The sequence below is a fragment of the Abramis brama genome (assembly GCF_963993115.1).
Source record: "Abramis brama genome assembly, chromosome: 2".
Lineage (NCBI taxonomy): Eukaryota > Metazoa > Chordata > Actinopteri > Cypriniformes > Leuciscidae > Abramis > Abramis brama.
Genome location: NC_139964.1, coordinates 14,368,607 through 14,383,795, shown reverse-complemented (window position 1 = coordinate 14,383,795; position 15,189 = coordinate 14,368,607). Strand labels below are relative to the sequence as shown.

The 15,189-nt window shown below is 38.4% G+C and overlaps 2 protein-coding genes across 4 annotated transcripts; both read right to left on the bottom strand.

The window, feature by feature from the left end:
* Positions 1-2,857: 2,857 nt before the first annotated feature.
* Positions 2,858-14,175, bottom strand: LOC311077716 (B-cell receptor CD22-like). Of its 3 annotated transcripts, XM_084106325.1 has the most exons (11): positions 14,080-14,175; positions 13,670-13,888; positions 5,598-5,664; positions 5,135-5,491; positions 4,797-5,045; positions 4,480-4,728; positions 4,316-4,397; positions 3,679-3,724; positions 3,440-3,529; positions 3,230-3,289; positions 2,858-3,086 (listed from the first exon to the last, which is right to left on the bottom strand). In XM_084106325.1, exons 3-11 carry the CDS (start codon positions 5,653-5,655, stop codon positions 3,066-3,068), a joined length of 1,212 nt encoding a protein of 403 aa, XP_083962451.1. In that variant the 5' UTR covers positions 5,656-5,664; positions 13,670-13,888; positions 14,080-14,175; the 3' UTR covers positions 2,858-3,065. The 3 variants fall into 3 exon arrangements, with proteins under 3 accessions (XP_083962451.1, XP_083962452.1, XP_083962450.1); XM_084106326.1 differs by lacking the exon at positions 5,598-5,664; XM_084106324.1 differs by lacking the exons at positions 13,670-13,888; positions 14,080-14,175 and adding an exon at positions 7,076-7,460.
* On the bottom strand, positions 7,730-13,680 carry LOC311077938 (uncharacterized protein; the record flags this gene model as incomplete). Its single annotated transcript, XM_084106583.1, has 2 exons — positions 7,730-7,865; positions 8,057-13,680. The coding sequence occupies one exon, from the start codon at positions 13,678-13,680 to the stop codon at positions 8,296-8,298; it is 5,385 nt and encodes a 1,794-aa protein (XP_083962709.1). The 3' UTR covers positions 7,730-7,865; positions 8,057-8,295.
* Positions 14,176-15,189: the final 1,014 nt, after the last annotated feature.

Genomic DNA, 15,189 nt, shown 5'->3' with positions numbered 1-15,189 from the left:
ACTTTTATTATGAAAACTGAAAGGAGGACTCTCATATAGGAGCTGTGTGCGCCTGCGCCCTCACATCTGCTGAGGATTTGGTACGACGTGACACAGTGGCTCCTGTCCCATACATTTTTCCTGTTATTTTTTTAGGTATTATTGTTACAACAACTTGATAATATGCACACGAGATCTGTAATGCAAATGTATATGTTCATGCCGCAGATATTTTGAGTAATGACGTTCGGGGTTGTGAATATGTTGAATATATGCAAACTGTTCACCATTTTGTGAAAGCTGTAACATGAGGTGATTGTGAAATGCATTTAATTCGATTCAAATTGACTCCAGTTACAAGGTTATAGTGTTTATTATGAGTTTACTTTAATTGTGTTTGGTTTATTAAGTTATGTATACATATAAAGATTGGATGCACTTTCTCAGTCAAATGTTTCAGACACACTGTAAACCCTAACGCTCAAAATAATTAATTGGTTTGAGTAGGACAAACTTAAATTAAACTAATTAGTTCAAATTAACTTTTATGAGTATTTAGCACTTTCTTTTTCTTTCAAGTTCACAGAACTGATATATTTTAAGTAAACTGAACTATTTCATTGTTTTGAGTTTTATGAAATTATTTATTTTAATTTAAACAAACTTAAGTTTAACTGAAACGGCTGGGATGTCTATTTCCCATGCTTTGCCGATGGCACTTGAATGGGAGAGTAAATGCTAAAATTAAGTGTAATATAATGTTTTATTTGTGCAAGATTAATGTTAAGTGGGAGATTTAGTAGTGATTAATGTTTTGTTATGCTAATTTAGAAGAATTTCTGTTAATGTTGGTTTTAGGATAGTTACCATCATGGTGACAAGTGGTGCATGCGGCTTGATTTGAGAGCAAATAAAATCTTTAGTAGGGCTGGGCGATATATCGCACGATGATAATTAATGCGATATGGCTCAGCTTGTCAGTTAACTACGGCTCTTTGTACACAGCAAAAACTCCAGTGTTAAATTAACACTCCTGGGAGTGTATATGAGTCCACGTGTTGAAGTTAATGAGATAATTAAGTGATTAATTTAGTGATGATTGAACATTATTGAAGACACCTGATGTTAACAAGCAGAATCACTGAAGGAGAAAATCACAAATTGTAAGCCACCATTATGGCGATCAGTGTTTGCTTTAGTTGGGCTCTTGACCCTTAAATTATTAACTTTAGATTTTGTTTGGCTGTTGTATCTGAGTTATAACTGCCAGATGAATGAAGAAAAAAGTGATCTGATGGTGTTGGTTATATTATGACAATCATCATTTGAACTTGATCACTGAACTCATTAAGATCCTTCTTTCTGACGTAGATGTTGTTGGTTACAGCATAACTGTGAATCTGCATAAATGCCCAGAATTTTTGATATAATATGAAGGATTTCTTAAAAGTTGTTTAAAAAAAATTATTCTTTTAGGCACACACAGACGTCAAGATTCAGTCCATGCATCTCAACAATGGTGACGAGCAGAATATTCAATTAGGAAAAGTAAATTACATAGACAATTCAGATCATAATTTATTCATACCGCAATGCATGATGGGAGACATTAATGAGTTGTGATTGGTGGCAGCCACTGCAACATGCTTTATTATTGTCACCATTGTTGAGATTCACAGGCTGAATATTGATGTCTGTGTTTTAAATGAATTTAGTTGAAAGTCTTTTGATCAGAACAATGTTTACTAAATATTTTGAATTATAAGTAAAGTACTGATAATCATAGGCTGAAGAACCACAAACCTGCTGCTAACAAGTTAAACCAAACTATCTCAATAAGTTTCATTTTTCAGATCACAGCATGATTATGTCAAAACATAACCAACACTATCAGATCACATTTTACTTTGTTCATTTAACTGTTATAAATCAATAACAGCAGACGAACAACAGTAAAAATTGAAATAAACATATAAGGGTCAAGAGTCCAACTAAAGTAAACACTGATCACCATAATGATAACTTGCAATTTGTGATTTTCTCCTTCAGTGATTCTGCTTGTTAACATCAGGTGTCTTCAATAATGCTCAATAATCACTAAATTAATCACTTAATTATCTCATTAACTTTAACACTCTTGAGTGTTAATTTAACGCTCATATTTTAACACTTTACACTCTTGAGTGTGAACTCATATACACTCCCAGCCCCAGGAGTGTTAATTTAACACCGCTCCATCTGAAAGCAGGTGATGGTGATTTACTACTAATCAAGGAACCGGTTTTACTGATGAGATGCGCATAACAATATCGTGCGATATATCGCCCAGCCCTACTCTTTATATTGTTGTACTCATACAGCAAGTGCTGTATAACATACTATTGTTAGCATGATAACATAATAGTATGTTAGCAAACTAGCTTGTTAAAACTATAAGTTAATTCTAATGAAAGTGTTCACATTGAGATTGCATGAAGGTTTTAAGTTAAATGTATGAAATAGTGTACTCTGATTTTAATAGTTCTTTTGAAATGTTTAAGGAATGTTGTAGAAGGAATATGAACTAACTTCAAGTTGAAACGTAAGTTGCTATATTTTAAGGATTTTTTTTTTATATATTGTTGTTCCGAACTTTAATCACTGGAATTTATTAATGATCTTATCTAGTTTGATCTATTTTTTCTCTCTAGCAATCTCTAAGTGTAATGTTCTTTAATATCTGTTATGCTGTTATTCTGATTTATTGAATGTCAGAAAAGTGTGGAATTTTACAACTAGAGACTTATTTTTTCCTGCCTTTTATTGGAAACATCAACAATATGGATACTCATGGTTAAAAACATTAATAATCTCAATGAAGTAAGATTCATACATGATAAAGCAAAAAGTAAAAACACTTTATTTATTTAAAAATTACACACTTTTACATAATTCATTAACCATTTACTTTCATTATCACATATCCATCTATAAAATGATCGCCTGATTACTTCAGTCACACGTCATCATGGCACTCCTGTCAATCATTCAAGGCTCCTCCCATAAAGAGATGCATAAAGGCTGTAATATTTACTGTGTCCAAAACACTACAGCCTCTTCTTGTTAGTCTGAATAAGAAAGAAAGAATAAGAAAGAAAGAAAGTGAAAACATTAATATTGAAATATGTCAATAAAAGCATCAACAACATTTGTCATAAGGAAAGGCTAATAGATTGGGTTTTGTCTCTATCTAGTGGGTATTCTTACTTACTGGAATATTTTCATACAGAGACGAGTCCAGTTCGGGTTTACAGTCATCAAGTTGAGCAGCCTTTATGAATGAAGACAAAGTAAAAACAGGAGTGTGTTATTTAAATTTCCATATACTTAGTCAATATAGATATTTTCACACTGACATTGAGCATTTAATTCCTTTTGGCTAAAGGTGAAGAGAGTTTAGTCATTTGTAGGAAACACTTACAACACTTGCCGTTACATTCTCATACACAGGATCACTCAATTCAACATCATAAGCGTCGCGTCTGTCATGATCAGGTCTGGAATGATTCATCTTTGCCATTAAAGAAAAAAATAAAAATAAAGAAAAAATAAATGTCTATAAACAACTCACTAGAAAAAGTCACTGCTACATTCAGACTTAGAATCATTTAGATACCAATTAATTTCCCTGATCAGTAAACTTCTGATAATTATTCTCACCTGAAATTCCTGTGTGTCATTTCTCTTTTTCATCCTCCTAGTTCCCCTTTAAAGACAGTGATTTGACACAATTACAACCAATCAGATGCAGAAATTATTTGATGATTAATACACAATTATGATTTTAACCAGTGGTATTTCTCTATAGGACGTGGCACTGCCACTTTGAATGTGATGAAATCTGGTCTATCTTCAGGATTTCCAGAGTAATGATGTGAGCTTCAGATTTCATTATTCAATAACTAACTGAGTAGCTGTCAGTGTGGAAAGAAAGAATGGGAAATTTTGCCTCAGTTCACGTTCATCACGACCAGAGACAAACCTACATTAAGTGTGTGGGTCCCAGGGAAAATTAGTTAATGAGGCCCTTCTAAAAAAAATGTTTTAACATAAACATAAAGTGCTTATTTTTTAATAAACAAAATGTTAATCTTCATCTTTATAGTAGAAGATACAATACAATCTTCATATCTATAACGGACTGTCACCATAAAAACTGTGCTTTGTGGTGACAGGAACAAGCTGTTTAATCTTTATTTTATTATTTTATTAGTTCATGACGTCTCACTGAATTCACAACTTTCTTATTCAGTCATTCATTCACACACACGAGAGAGTACACAGACACACATCTTACCAAATCACTAACATCGTAATGATCACTGCAGCTCCACAAACCCCTCCAATGGATATGTATAATATCACCAGACGTCCTGCAACTGAGACAAAAGAGTAAAACATCTGAACAGATTCATTTGAGTCACTATAGAAAGAGTAATGTAAGTATATGAGCCGCTCTACCTTTAACAGTGACAGTTACAGCGTCTGATCTCTGAGATCCATGTTGATTGTGAGCCTGACAGTAGAAGCGTCCACTCTGTAGTGCACTGAAACTCTGTCCAGATCCAACAGCTGAGGGTTCATTCTCCTTAAACCAGCTGAAGTTCAGAGCAGGAGGGTTTGAGTCACTGATGCAGTTCAGAGTCACTGAATCTCCCTCCACTATTACACCAGATCCACTCCTCAACACTGAGACGTTCTTTGGAGGGTCTAATAAGGAAAAAAAATAATTTTAATTTTTTCCTAATTTTAAAAAGAACTAATGAATCTGTACTCACACGTGACATTGAGCTGAACAGCAGGAGAGATGTGAGTGTGTCCGTCTACAGCACAGCTATATCTGCCTGAATCCTCTCTTCTGACTGACTGCAGCAGGAGTTCATTGTTTCTGTCTCTTCTCTCAGTTAATGGCTGTGAGTTTCTGTACCAGATGAATGTTGCTCTGTCAGTCAGAGCGCAGCTGCTTTTACATCTCAGAGTGACTGAATCTCCCTCTGTCACTCTCTCAGGAGACTCCACCTGAAGATCTGAACACAACACACACATTATATCTAGTGCTGCTGTCATACACTGATTATTATTCAACATAATGCACAGAAGAAGAGATAAACCTCACCAAAGTCACCTGTGACAGTAAGAGTCACTCCAGATTTACCAATCCATTTTCCATCTTTATCAGTGATGAATCTGAAATAGTACATGTGTGAATCCTTCAGTGTCACATGACTCAGTCTGATGGTGCAGTTCTGCTGTTTATCTCCCAGATACTGAAGCCTCTGACTGTATTCAGTGTCCTCAGACAGATCTGGAAACTCTTCATGTTCCTTTTTATCTTGTGTTTTGGTCCAGAACACTTTCATGATCTGATGTCCAGTAGGGTATGTATAACTGCATCTCATTATCACTGTTGAGTCCTTGAGTGCACAGATGTGTGAAGGACTGTAACTCACATCCCAGTCATCACTAGAAACCCCTGAAACACAAAATTCATCTCGAAAAATTTAGCAGCAGCTTGTGCATATACAGTTTGCAGTATCCAATTGAGTCTTGAGTGTTTCTGAAGTGTTGCATTGACTAACCATGAATCATGAGAAGAACGATCAGAGGAAGAGGAGGAGACATTCTGACTGATGTCATTATCAACACCTACAACACATGTACAGTGCTTATTTTTCTACTTAAAGGGAAACTTCAGGATTTAGCATTAAGCTTTGTATCAGTAGAAAACCTGTAGTATTTTCGAATTACCATGCTTTCCACCCTCATATCCCCCTGAGATGAGAGATTTATGATTTAATCGCCATTTTGCGTCATCTGAGGATTTTTTTGGCCAGAGGCTAGAGACTACAGCCAGTAGGAGGAGCTGTCCTGCATGTTTTCAACCCGCCCATAGAGGGTGGGATCCCACTCACAGAATGTACAAACAGTGTCAGCCATCTTTTATTTGGAAGCTAAGCTAGCAGGCTCTTGTTCTGTGGAGAAAGCTGAGTAGTAGGGGTTACCATCCTCTTTTTCCCGTGATGATGAATGGTGACTATAGAACGCAAAAGCCGAATCCCGGACATTTTGTGCGATCTCAAAAAACCCAGCAGACTTGTCACGGAGACTCACTAGTAGCTTAGCTTTGTTGTTTAACTGCTCTCTAACCGGTAGGCGTGGCTTGGGAGTGGCCTCCTAGGGCAGCGAAGCAAGTGCATTCTGGGAGTTGTTGTCTTTCATCCACATGAGCCAAAAATACATTTTCTGGCTTTTCTCATTGTAGAAGGCTCCAAATTCAAAAATAATTTCACATTTATACTACATAAATAACCCAATTTAAATACACATTCATCTTTCCAGAGGTGAAGTATCCCTTTAATGTCTTGTCGTTTTGGTCTCATTGTTACACATTTAGTTTTTCATATTCTTATTGCATTAAAAATAAAATATATGATATATGTGTCTGGGGGCGTGGTTCAGTGAAGTCTACAGTGGGAGAGATCTTCTTTGTCTAAATACCCACACTTGCGGTCTTTGCACTTGACCACATGAGTTCCCGAACATAATGCATGATGGGATACGCTTAGCCTTGAATACTCCGAAGTGGTATTCGAGATAGTGTGAGTTTAGTGTGCATTAACCCTCCAGGGTCTGAGGTGTTTTTGGGGTCCATGAGATGTTCTGACATGCCCTGACATTTGTGCTTTTTTCAGTTGCTTATAAACATATTAATGGCAAAGGTGTAATTACACTCTATTTAGCACAAACAGGGCTACCATAATATGTGAGCAACATGCATGTACATGTTTGTATTTTTGAGAGAATAATGTTTATGCATGGTTATTGAAAAAACTAAAAATGAAAGTTTCTGAAATAAGGCCACAAAACACATACTAAATATGTGTCCAAAAGACTTCTGAATAATGCATTTTGTCGCCTAGAGTTTTTTCTTCAAAATGATGTGAAAATTATCCTGCCTAATGATTCACATAAAACAATACATTGATTTAAATTTTGTAAGACACTTTTTGTTTGGAAAGGCAATATGCGTAGGGGCGTAATAATGAATGGTTCACACCTGAGAAGACAACGATCCCACCTGAGAAGACAACGATCCGCATAATGAGCCTTTCATTCAGGTGTGTCACTGAGCCACAAGAAAGAATGCAAGGACAATATATATATATATATATATATATATATATAATTGGTTCACAGTTGGAAACACAGTTGTTGTTGTTTTTTCACAAATTGTGCTTGCAAATTGTATAATATCCAAGGTAAACATTTCTAGTAAGTGTGCAGTTAATTGTTCTCATACTGTATTTTCAGAAGGTTTTGGAATATATTCTCTACCCAAATGTGTCACTAATAAAACGCAATAAAAATAATTTAAAGATAAGGCTTATATTGACCTTTTAAGATTTTGTTTACATCTATCCTTGTATATATATTTTTTTTTTTTTTTTTGTTTTTTTTGTGCTATTTTATTAAAAAGGTTTAACAATTACAACAACAATTAAAATTTTAACAATATTTCCAGTGTAATCTTTCTTTGTAAAAACTAAAGTATACATTTTATCATATTTATTTCAAAGTTAAGGATTCATTAGGTTGAATATAGCCTACATTGGAACAAACACTATAATAACATCTTAGTTGATGACTTTATTTTTGACAAAACATAATATATATATATATATATATATATATATATATATATATATGTACTGCTCTCCTTGTGTGTTTCCATATGTGTGAACACAATTTAGCAGCAAGCCAAACTCCCTTCAAATAAAGACTGGAGCCAGGATGTAGTTTTCAAAACTCCTGATGTTTACTCCAATATGCTTCAAAGGAGAGTGAAACTATCAAAAACAATACACAAATAAATTGCTTTTAGTAAAAATAATACAAAATATATACACAATATAAAGGCTGACAGAGCAGAGTTACCAGTTGAGCAATTGGTGTATAAAACAACACTTAATTATTACCAAAATAGCATAGGAAATAAAGGAAATATTCTCAATTTACACATTTTACAATAATTACTTACTGACAATGCTTTCGAAGGCATGAACATTAAAGAATACTGGAGCGGCAGTCACATGGAACTTCATGCTAGAGAGAGCTGAGCAAACTGAAACTAAAATGGCTGCTCCCTTGCTTCGTCTGGTAATTTTCAAAATAAGAGTCCCAAATGTGAAACCTAAAACAATTAATCCAATGAACATAACACTCCCCGCCTGACATCTATAAAGATGTCATCTATACCAATTGTTTAAAGGAGTTTTCTTATTTTCTAAGCAGGAGAATGACTTCAGATATAGGCCTCAAGAAAGTTTTGCTGGACCCTTCTTTAGTTACTTTAAGTTCAACCTTTCGAACCTTTCCATCTTGACCAGGGAAAACACTTGTGACGAGTGCCATAGGCCATTCATTTCGGGCCACTTGATTGTCCTTTAGTAGTACTATGTCACCCTCCTGAATGTTTGGGTATGGCTCCTGCCATTTGTGACGAACCTGCAGTGTTTGCAGATATTCCTGTTTCCAGCGACACCAAAATTGGTTGGCTAGGCTCTGTACTTGCCGCCATTGGCGTTTGTAGATGTCCTTTTCAGAGAAGTCTCCTGCTGGAGGTGAAGAACCTGCTTTTTGTGTCAAGAGCATTGCAGGGGTAAGAATCAAGGGTGAGTCTGCATCCATAGAAACAGGTACGAGAGGTCTACTGTTAATAATTGCTGTCACTTCCGCCATAAGTGTACAAAGCACTTCATCTGAGAGGTTAGAGTGTCCTTCCCGCATCAGCATTGAGTCAAGAATTCTACGAGCCAGACCAATCATTCGCTCCCATGCACCTCCCATATGGGAGGAGTGTGGTGAGTTGAAAACCCATGTGCATTCCTCGTTATTGATGTATCTTTGCACCTTTGTTTCTTTAATAACTTTGTGGAATTCAAGCTCGTTGCAAGCACCAACAAAGTTGGTTCCACAGTCTGAGTGCAGTTGTTTTGCAGGGCCACGGATCGCGAAAAACCTGCGAAGTGCATTGATACAACTCGAAGAGTCCATAGACATAATGACTTCAATGTGAACTGCACGGGTGCTCATGCAGGTGAAAAGCACCGCCCAGCGTTTACTGAGAGCTTGACCTCCTCTTGTGCGGCGAGCTACCACTGTCCAAGGCCCAAAGACATCTAAGCCAGTGTAAGTAAAGGGTGGTGACACGCTTAGTCGTTCTGGTGGCAAGTCTGACATTTTCTGCATTTCCAGTTTACCACGAAGTTTACGACAGGTTACACATCCATGAAGTATACTGCTTATGCATCTCTTGCCTCCAATAAGCCATAATCCAGCAGCACGAATGGCCCCTTCTGTGAATATGCGGCCTTGGTGCTCCACACGTTCATGGTAGTGCCTTATGAGTAACGCAGAAACGTGATGCTTGCCAGGTAAGATGACTGGGTTTTTCTCCGGGTAGCTTAAATCTGCCAGTTTTAATCTGCCTCCGACTCGGAGTAGGCCGTCCTCATCTAAGAAAGGATTGAGTTTTGAGAGTGGAACTTTGCTGCTCAAGTGTGCTCCCTTAGAGAGTATTTCGATGTCCTTGCTGAATGATTCATTTTGCACAGAGCGGATTATCACATTCTTGGCTTTTAACAGCTCACTTACAGTACGTGCTTGTGAACAAAGGTGCCAACCGCTGCATGTTTTGGATTCATTGGTGGATCTAGAAGAGCAAGCTACATGGATGAGCGATGCAATGGCTCTTTGTAAGGATTTCCAAGAGGAGAACCTCTGAAACCTGTCAGAGGTGAGTTGTTTATCCTTCATTCCTGTGGTGCAAGTTGTCACGATTGGCCTGATTTCTGTATCTGAATCTGGGTCCACAAGCGCAAAGTTGTCTGTCATAATGAAGTCATCTTCATGTGGCTTATGCAGGAATGCCGGACCTGTAAACCAGTTAGATTTCACGAGTTGAGATGCATGGATGGACCTGGAAGCAATGTCAGCAGGATTGTGCTCTGTGGGTATGTATCGCCATTGCTTTGGTTCTGAAAATTGTCTGATTCTCTGCACCCTGTTGTGGACATAGACGTAGAAACGTTTAGTTTCGTTATAGATGTACCCAAGTACAACTTTGCTATCACTGTAGAAGGTAATAGCATCCGGTTTGAAGTCAATCTCTTGAACAATGAGTTCTGCTACCTCCACTGCTAAGACTGCGGCACAAAGCTCTAATCGGGGTATGGTAGGCTGGTTCTTTGGCGTCAGTTTTGCTTTTCCTAAGATGAAGCCAATGCTGATCTGTCCATCTCCATCTACTGCCCTTAGATATGCTACAGCTCCTATGGCTTTTGTAGACGCATCAGAGAAAACACAAATTTCTTTGTGAATTGCCTTTGAATGAGAGATGGGTGTGTAAGGACGAGGAATGTGAAGGTGTTGCAAGTCGTTCAATGAATGTCTCCATGATTCCCACTCACCACGTTTCTCCTGTGGCAGTGGTTCATCCCAGTCTTTACCTTCTGTGGATAGCTCTCGAAGTAGAAACCTCCCCTGTATAGTGACAGGAGCCACAAGACCGAGAGGATCAAAGAGACTATTGATTATGGATAGGACACCACGGCGGGTGAATGGTTTGTCGTTGACTGATACTTTAAATGTAAATGTATCAGTCGCAGTTTCCCAATTCAGACCAAGGCTGCGTTGTGTAGGCATAGTTGTTCCACTGAGATCGAGGTCTTTGATGTCTTTTGCGTGATCTTCAGTTGGGAATGCTTTGAGTACTTGTAGACTGTTGGATACAATCTTGTGCAGCCGCAGGTTTGATTCAGAGAGGGATGCTTGTGTTCTCTTTAGTAGGTCTATTGCTTCCTCTTCAGTTGGCAAGGAAATTAGTGCATCATCCACATAGAATCCACGTTCCACAAAGTGCCTGGTGTCTGGACCGTGTTGCGGCGCACCCTTCTCTGCTGCTCGTCTTAAGCAGTAAATCGCTACTGCCGGGGAAGGGCTGTTGCCAAAGACATGGACTTTCATCTTGTATTCGACAATGTCCTTGTTAAGGTCGTTATCACGGTACCATAGGAAGCGTAGGTAATCTCTGTGATCTTCTCTCACCACAAAACAGTGAAACATTTGTTGTATGTCTGCCATCACTGCTACACACTCTTTCCTGAAGCGCATCAGGACACCAATGAGGCTGTTATTAAGGTCTGGTCCAGTGAGGAGCACATTATTGAGAGAGATACCTTCATGCTGTGCGCTGGAGTCAAATACTACCCTGATCTGATCTGGTTTTTTGGGATGATAGACTCCGAATAGTGGTAAGTACCAGCATTCATTTCCCTTTGGTAGCGGAGCTGCAAGTTCTGCATGGTCACTGTCGAATAGTTTTTGCATGAAAGTTACAAACTGTTCTTTCATATCTGGCTTCCTTTCTAGGGTACGTCGTAAGGAAGAGAGGCGGCTCAAAGCTTGATCTCTGTTGTTTGAAAGAACTGGCCGTGGAGACCTAAAAGGAAGAGGTGCCACCCAACTGTTGGAATTATCTTGGAAAACGTCTTTCTCCATAATCTTTAGAAAGACTTCATCCTCGATGGAGAGTGCAGGCTTATTGTCATTCTCTGATCTCTTAAATAGAGTCTGGCCGAGATTGTCTTTGCTCATGTTCCAGTGGGTTTCGAAGTCATGAGCTGTATGCAGAGCTGTTAAGTTACTGGTGATCTTTTCTTTAATGTGTACGTGACTTGTACAAGGAATAAACAGTGAGGGTCTTCCATTTTCTAAGATGTTTGTCTTGAAACTAGAAACACTGGGCTTGTGCACATCTCCTAGGCATACTTCACCAACCAGAACCCATCCTAGGTCAAGTTTTTGGCCAAAGGGTGTGTTATGTGGGCCATTAATTTGTTTCCTCACTTTATGAACTCTGAGTATGTCGCGTCCAAGCAAAAGGAGGATGTGGGCTTCTGGATCCAGAGCTGGGATTTCAGCTGCAATATGCTTGAGGTGAAGTTGATGGAAAGCAGCTTCAGGTGTTGGAATTTCATCACGGTTGTTGGGTATTTCATCACATTCAATTAATGTTGGAAGCGTTAGACTAATTCCACCATTTGCCGCTTCAATCTGATAGCCGTTTGCTTTTCTTCCTGAGCACTCAATCAACCCAGCACATGTCTTTAGGCTGTAAGGAGATGCTTTGCTATTGATGTTGAATATGTCGAAAAATCTTGACCTGGCCAGAGATCTGTTGCTCTGATCATCGAGCATAGCATACATCTTTACTGCATTCTCAGGATGTCCCACAGGATACACCTTGACAAGACATATTTTGGAGCAAGATTTTGTGGAAAGGCCATGACAAACTTCAGTGCAGAGGGAGCTCACCTCTTGTGTTGTTGGATTTTCTCCTGCATCCTCCCCGCCATGCTGTAATGGAGGACTTCGGATTTTGGGTGTCCATGAGGGTGGACCAGGATGTAGAGCTGAGTTGTGACTGTCACTGTTGCACTCATCACACTTTAGAGTGATTTTGCAATCGCGAGCAAGGTGTGATGATGATGAGCAGCACCTAAAGCAGATCCCATGCTCTCTTAGTTTGAGGTTGTCTTTACCTGAAATCCTGGGAAAACTGTCTAACTTCTTAAACAACGCACTTTCGATTACTTCAGGTGAGCTGTAGCATTCATCAAGTCTGTTCCAGACCATTTTCAAGGCTGTGTCTGGGTTTCCTATGTGAACTGCCCTGAGACGTCTCACGTATTCTGAAGATTCTTTACCAAGCCACTTTGACAACAAGTCTAGCTCCTCACTAGCTGTAAGACCCAAGTCTTTGATTGTGTTGATAAAAGAGGACCTCCAGGCTCTGTAACTTTCAGGGCGATCATCAAAGCGTGTTAAACCACTGCTCACCAGCTCACGACGTGCAAGATATTTCACTAGGTCCATCATGCCTGAAGTTTCTGAGTGTTGTGGCAAAGATCTGGATACACCACTACACTTAGCCTGTTGCTGCCATTTTTTGCTGACTGGTGTTTCTATCGACTCCTTTTTCATGTCATTTGGGAGTTTTACTTGTTGCAGTTTTGGTACTCTTAGAGATGAAGATGTAGAACATGCATCAAGTACGACATACTGGTTATCATTCACATGCACTATACTTGGTTCAGTTTGAAAGGTAAACTGGTTCTGATCCTGATCCTTTACTTGGTCTGGTTCAGATTTGCAATCATGAGACTGATCAGCGGCTAAGTCGGCCTGCTCACTGAGATATGTAGCTTGGTCCCTGACATAATCACAAACACGTTTTTCTGTGCTTTGTGCTGATGAAGAGTGACATTTCCTTTCATATGGCTCCTCATCCTCTAACTCTGCTGCTGCTTCTAATATATCTGCTTCTGCACTAGCAGCTGCAGCCTCTTTTTCCAGATGTAGGGCTTCCAAGTTAGCTTGTAGCCTGGCTGAGTCCACCTTAATTGCAATTTCTCTCTCTGAAAAGGTAACTCGTGCACGTGCTGCCTCTGCTTTAGCTCTAGCACGTGCTGCAGCAACACCAACTGAAGATCTTGAGGATCTTGAAGTTCTTATGGAACTTTTAGAGGATGTGTCAGATGTTCTGTTACTTTTACTTTGTATCTTTCCTAATGTGGTGTGTTCTGGATACCTTTCAGCCATGATGCTCACTACTTGCTGCTGTATGCTTCTGCCAAGATGTTCGGCCAGCTGAGTCTGTCATTTCACTGTACTGCTCTCCTTGTGTGTTTCCATATGTGTGAACACAATTTAGCAGCAAGCCAAACTCCCTTCAAATAAAGACTGGAGCCAGGATGTAGTTTTCAAAACTCCTGATGTTTACTCCAATATGCTTCAAAGGAGAGTGAAACTATCAAAAACAATACACAAATAAATTGCTTTTAGTAAAAATAATACAAAATATATACACAATATAAAGGCTGACAGAGCAGAGTTACCAGTTGAGCAATTGGTGTATAAAACAACACTTAATTATTACCAAAATAGCATAGGAAATAAAGGAAATATTCTCAATTTACACATTTTACAATAATTACTTACTGACAATGCTTTCGAAGGCATGAACATTAAAGAATACTGGAGCGGCAGTCACATGGAACTTCATGCTAGAGAGAGCTGAGCAAACTGAAACTAAAATGGCTGCTCCCTTGCTTAGTCTGGTAATTTTCAAAATAAGAGTCCCAAATGTGAAACCTAAAACAATTAATCCAATGAACATAACAATATATATATATATATATATATCATATGAGCAGAAATTGGCAACATTATAAGCTTATTTGATGTGGCAGTATTTTACAGTAAAAACTTTATAATCTATCCGATTTTTCTAGTAGATTTTTACTCATCTCAGTATAGCAATAGAGTTTGGTAAAAGCTGTTCATTCATTCACACAAAAAAATGCGATTCATATTTAAACAGTATTTGTGCCAGCTGTAGTACAGTCCCTTCAGGATTTCATGATTTTTTTGTGTGATTTTTGCGATCAAAATCACTGATTTTGTGGTGGTAATTTCCAGAAATTTGTGAAAAAAATTGCGATTTTTATATTTTATAATTAGGACATCACATTTACCATAATAGTATTATGTCAGATGCACAATAGTCATACATGACACAAATCACAAACAAAATGCATAAAGCTTGATATCTTAATTACAAGGTATTGCTACTGACTAATAAAGCCCTAAACGGCTTAGCTCCAGTCTATTTAACAGATCTTCTATCGCCCTATAATCCATCGCGCTCTTTAAGATCAATAAATTTGAGGCTTTTGGTCATACCTAGGATATCCAGATCCACCAAAGGAGGGAGAGCATTTTCACATTTGGCTCCGAAACTCTGGAATAGTCTTACTTACCTGATACTGTTCGTTGCTCGGACTCGCTCTCCCAGTTTAAAACTAGATTAAAGACGCATCTTTTCGGCCAGGCATTCATATAATATTGTTAATCTTACAGTTCAAACTACAATCCAGCCTCTAGTTCATAAATGCCAGAGGAGAACTGGCCCCGACTGAGCCTGGGTTCTCCCAAGGTTTTTTTTTTTTCTTTAGGACACCATTAGGCCACTTGATGGAGTTTTTTCGGTTCCTTGCCACTGTTGACTTTGGCTTGCTCAGTTGGGGATATTTTGGGGATATTTAATTT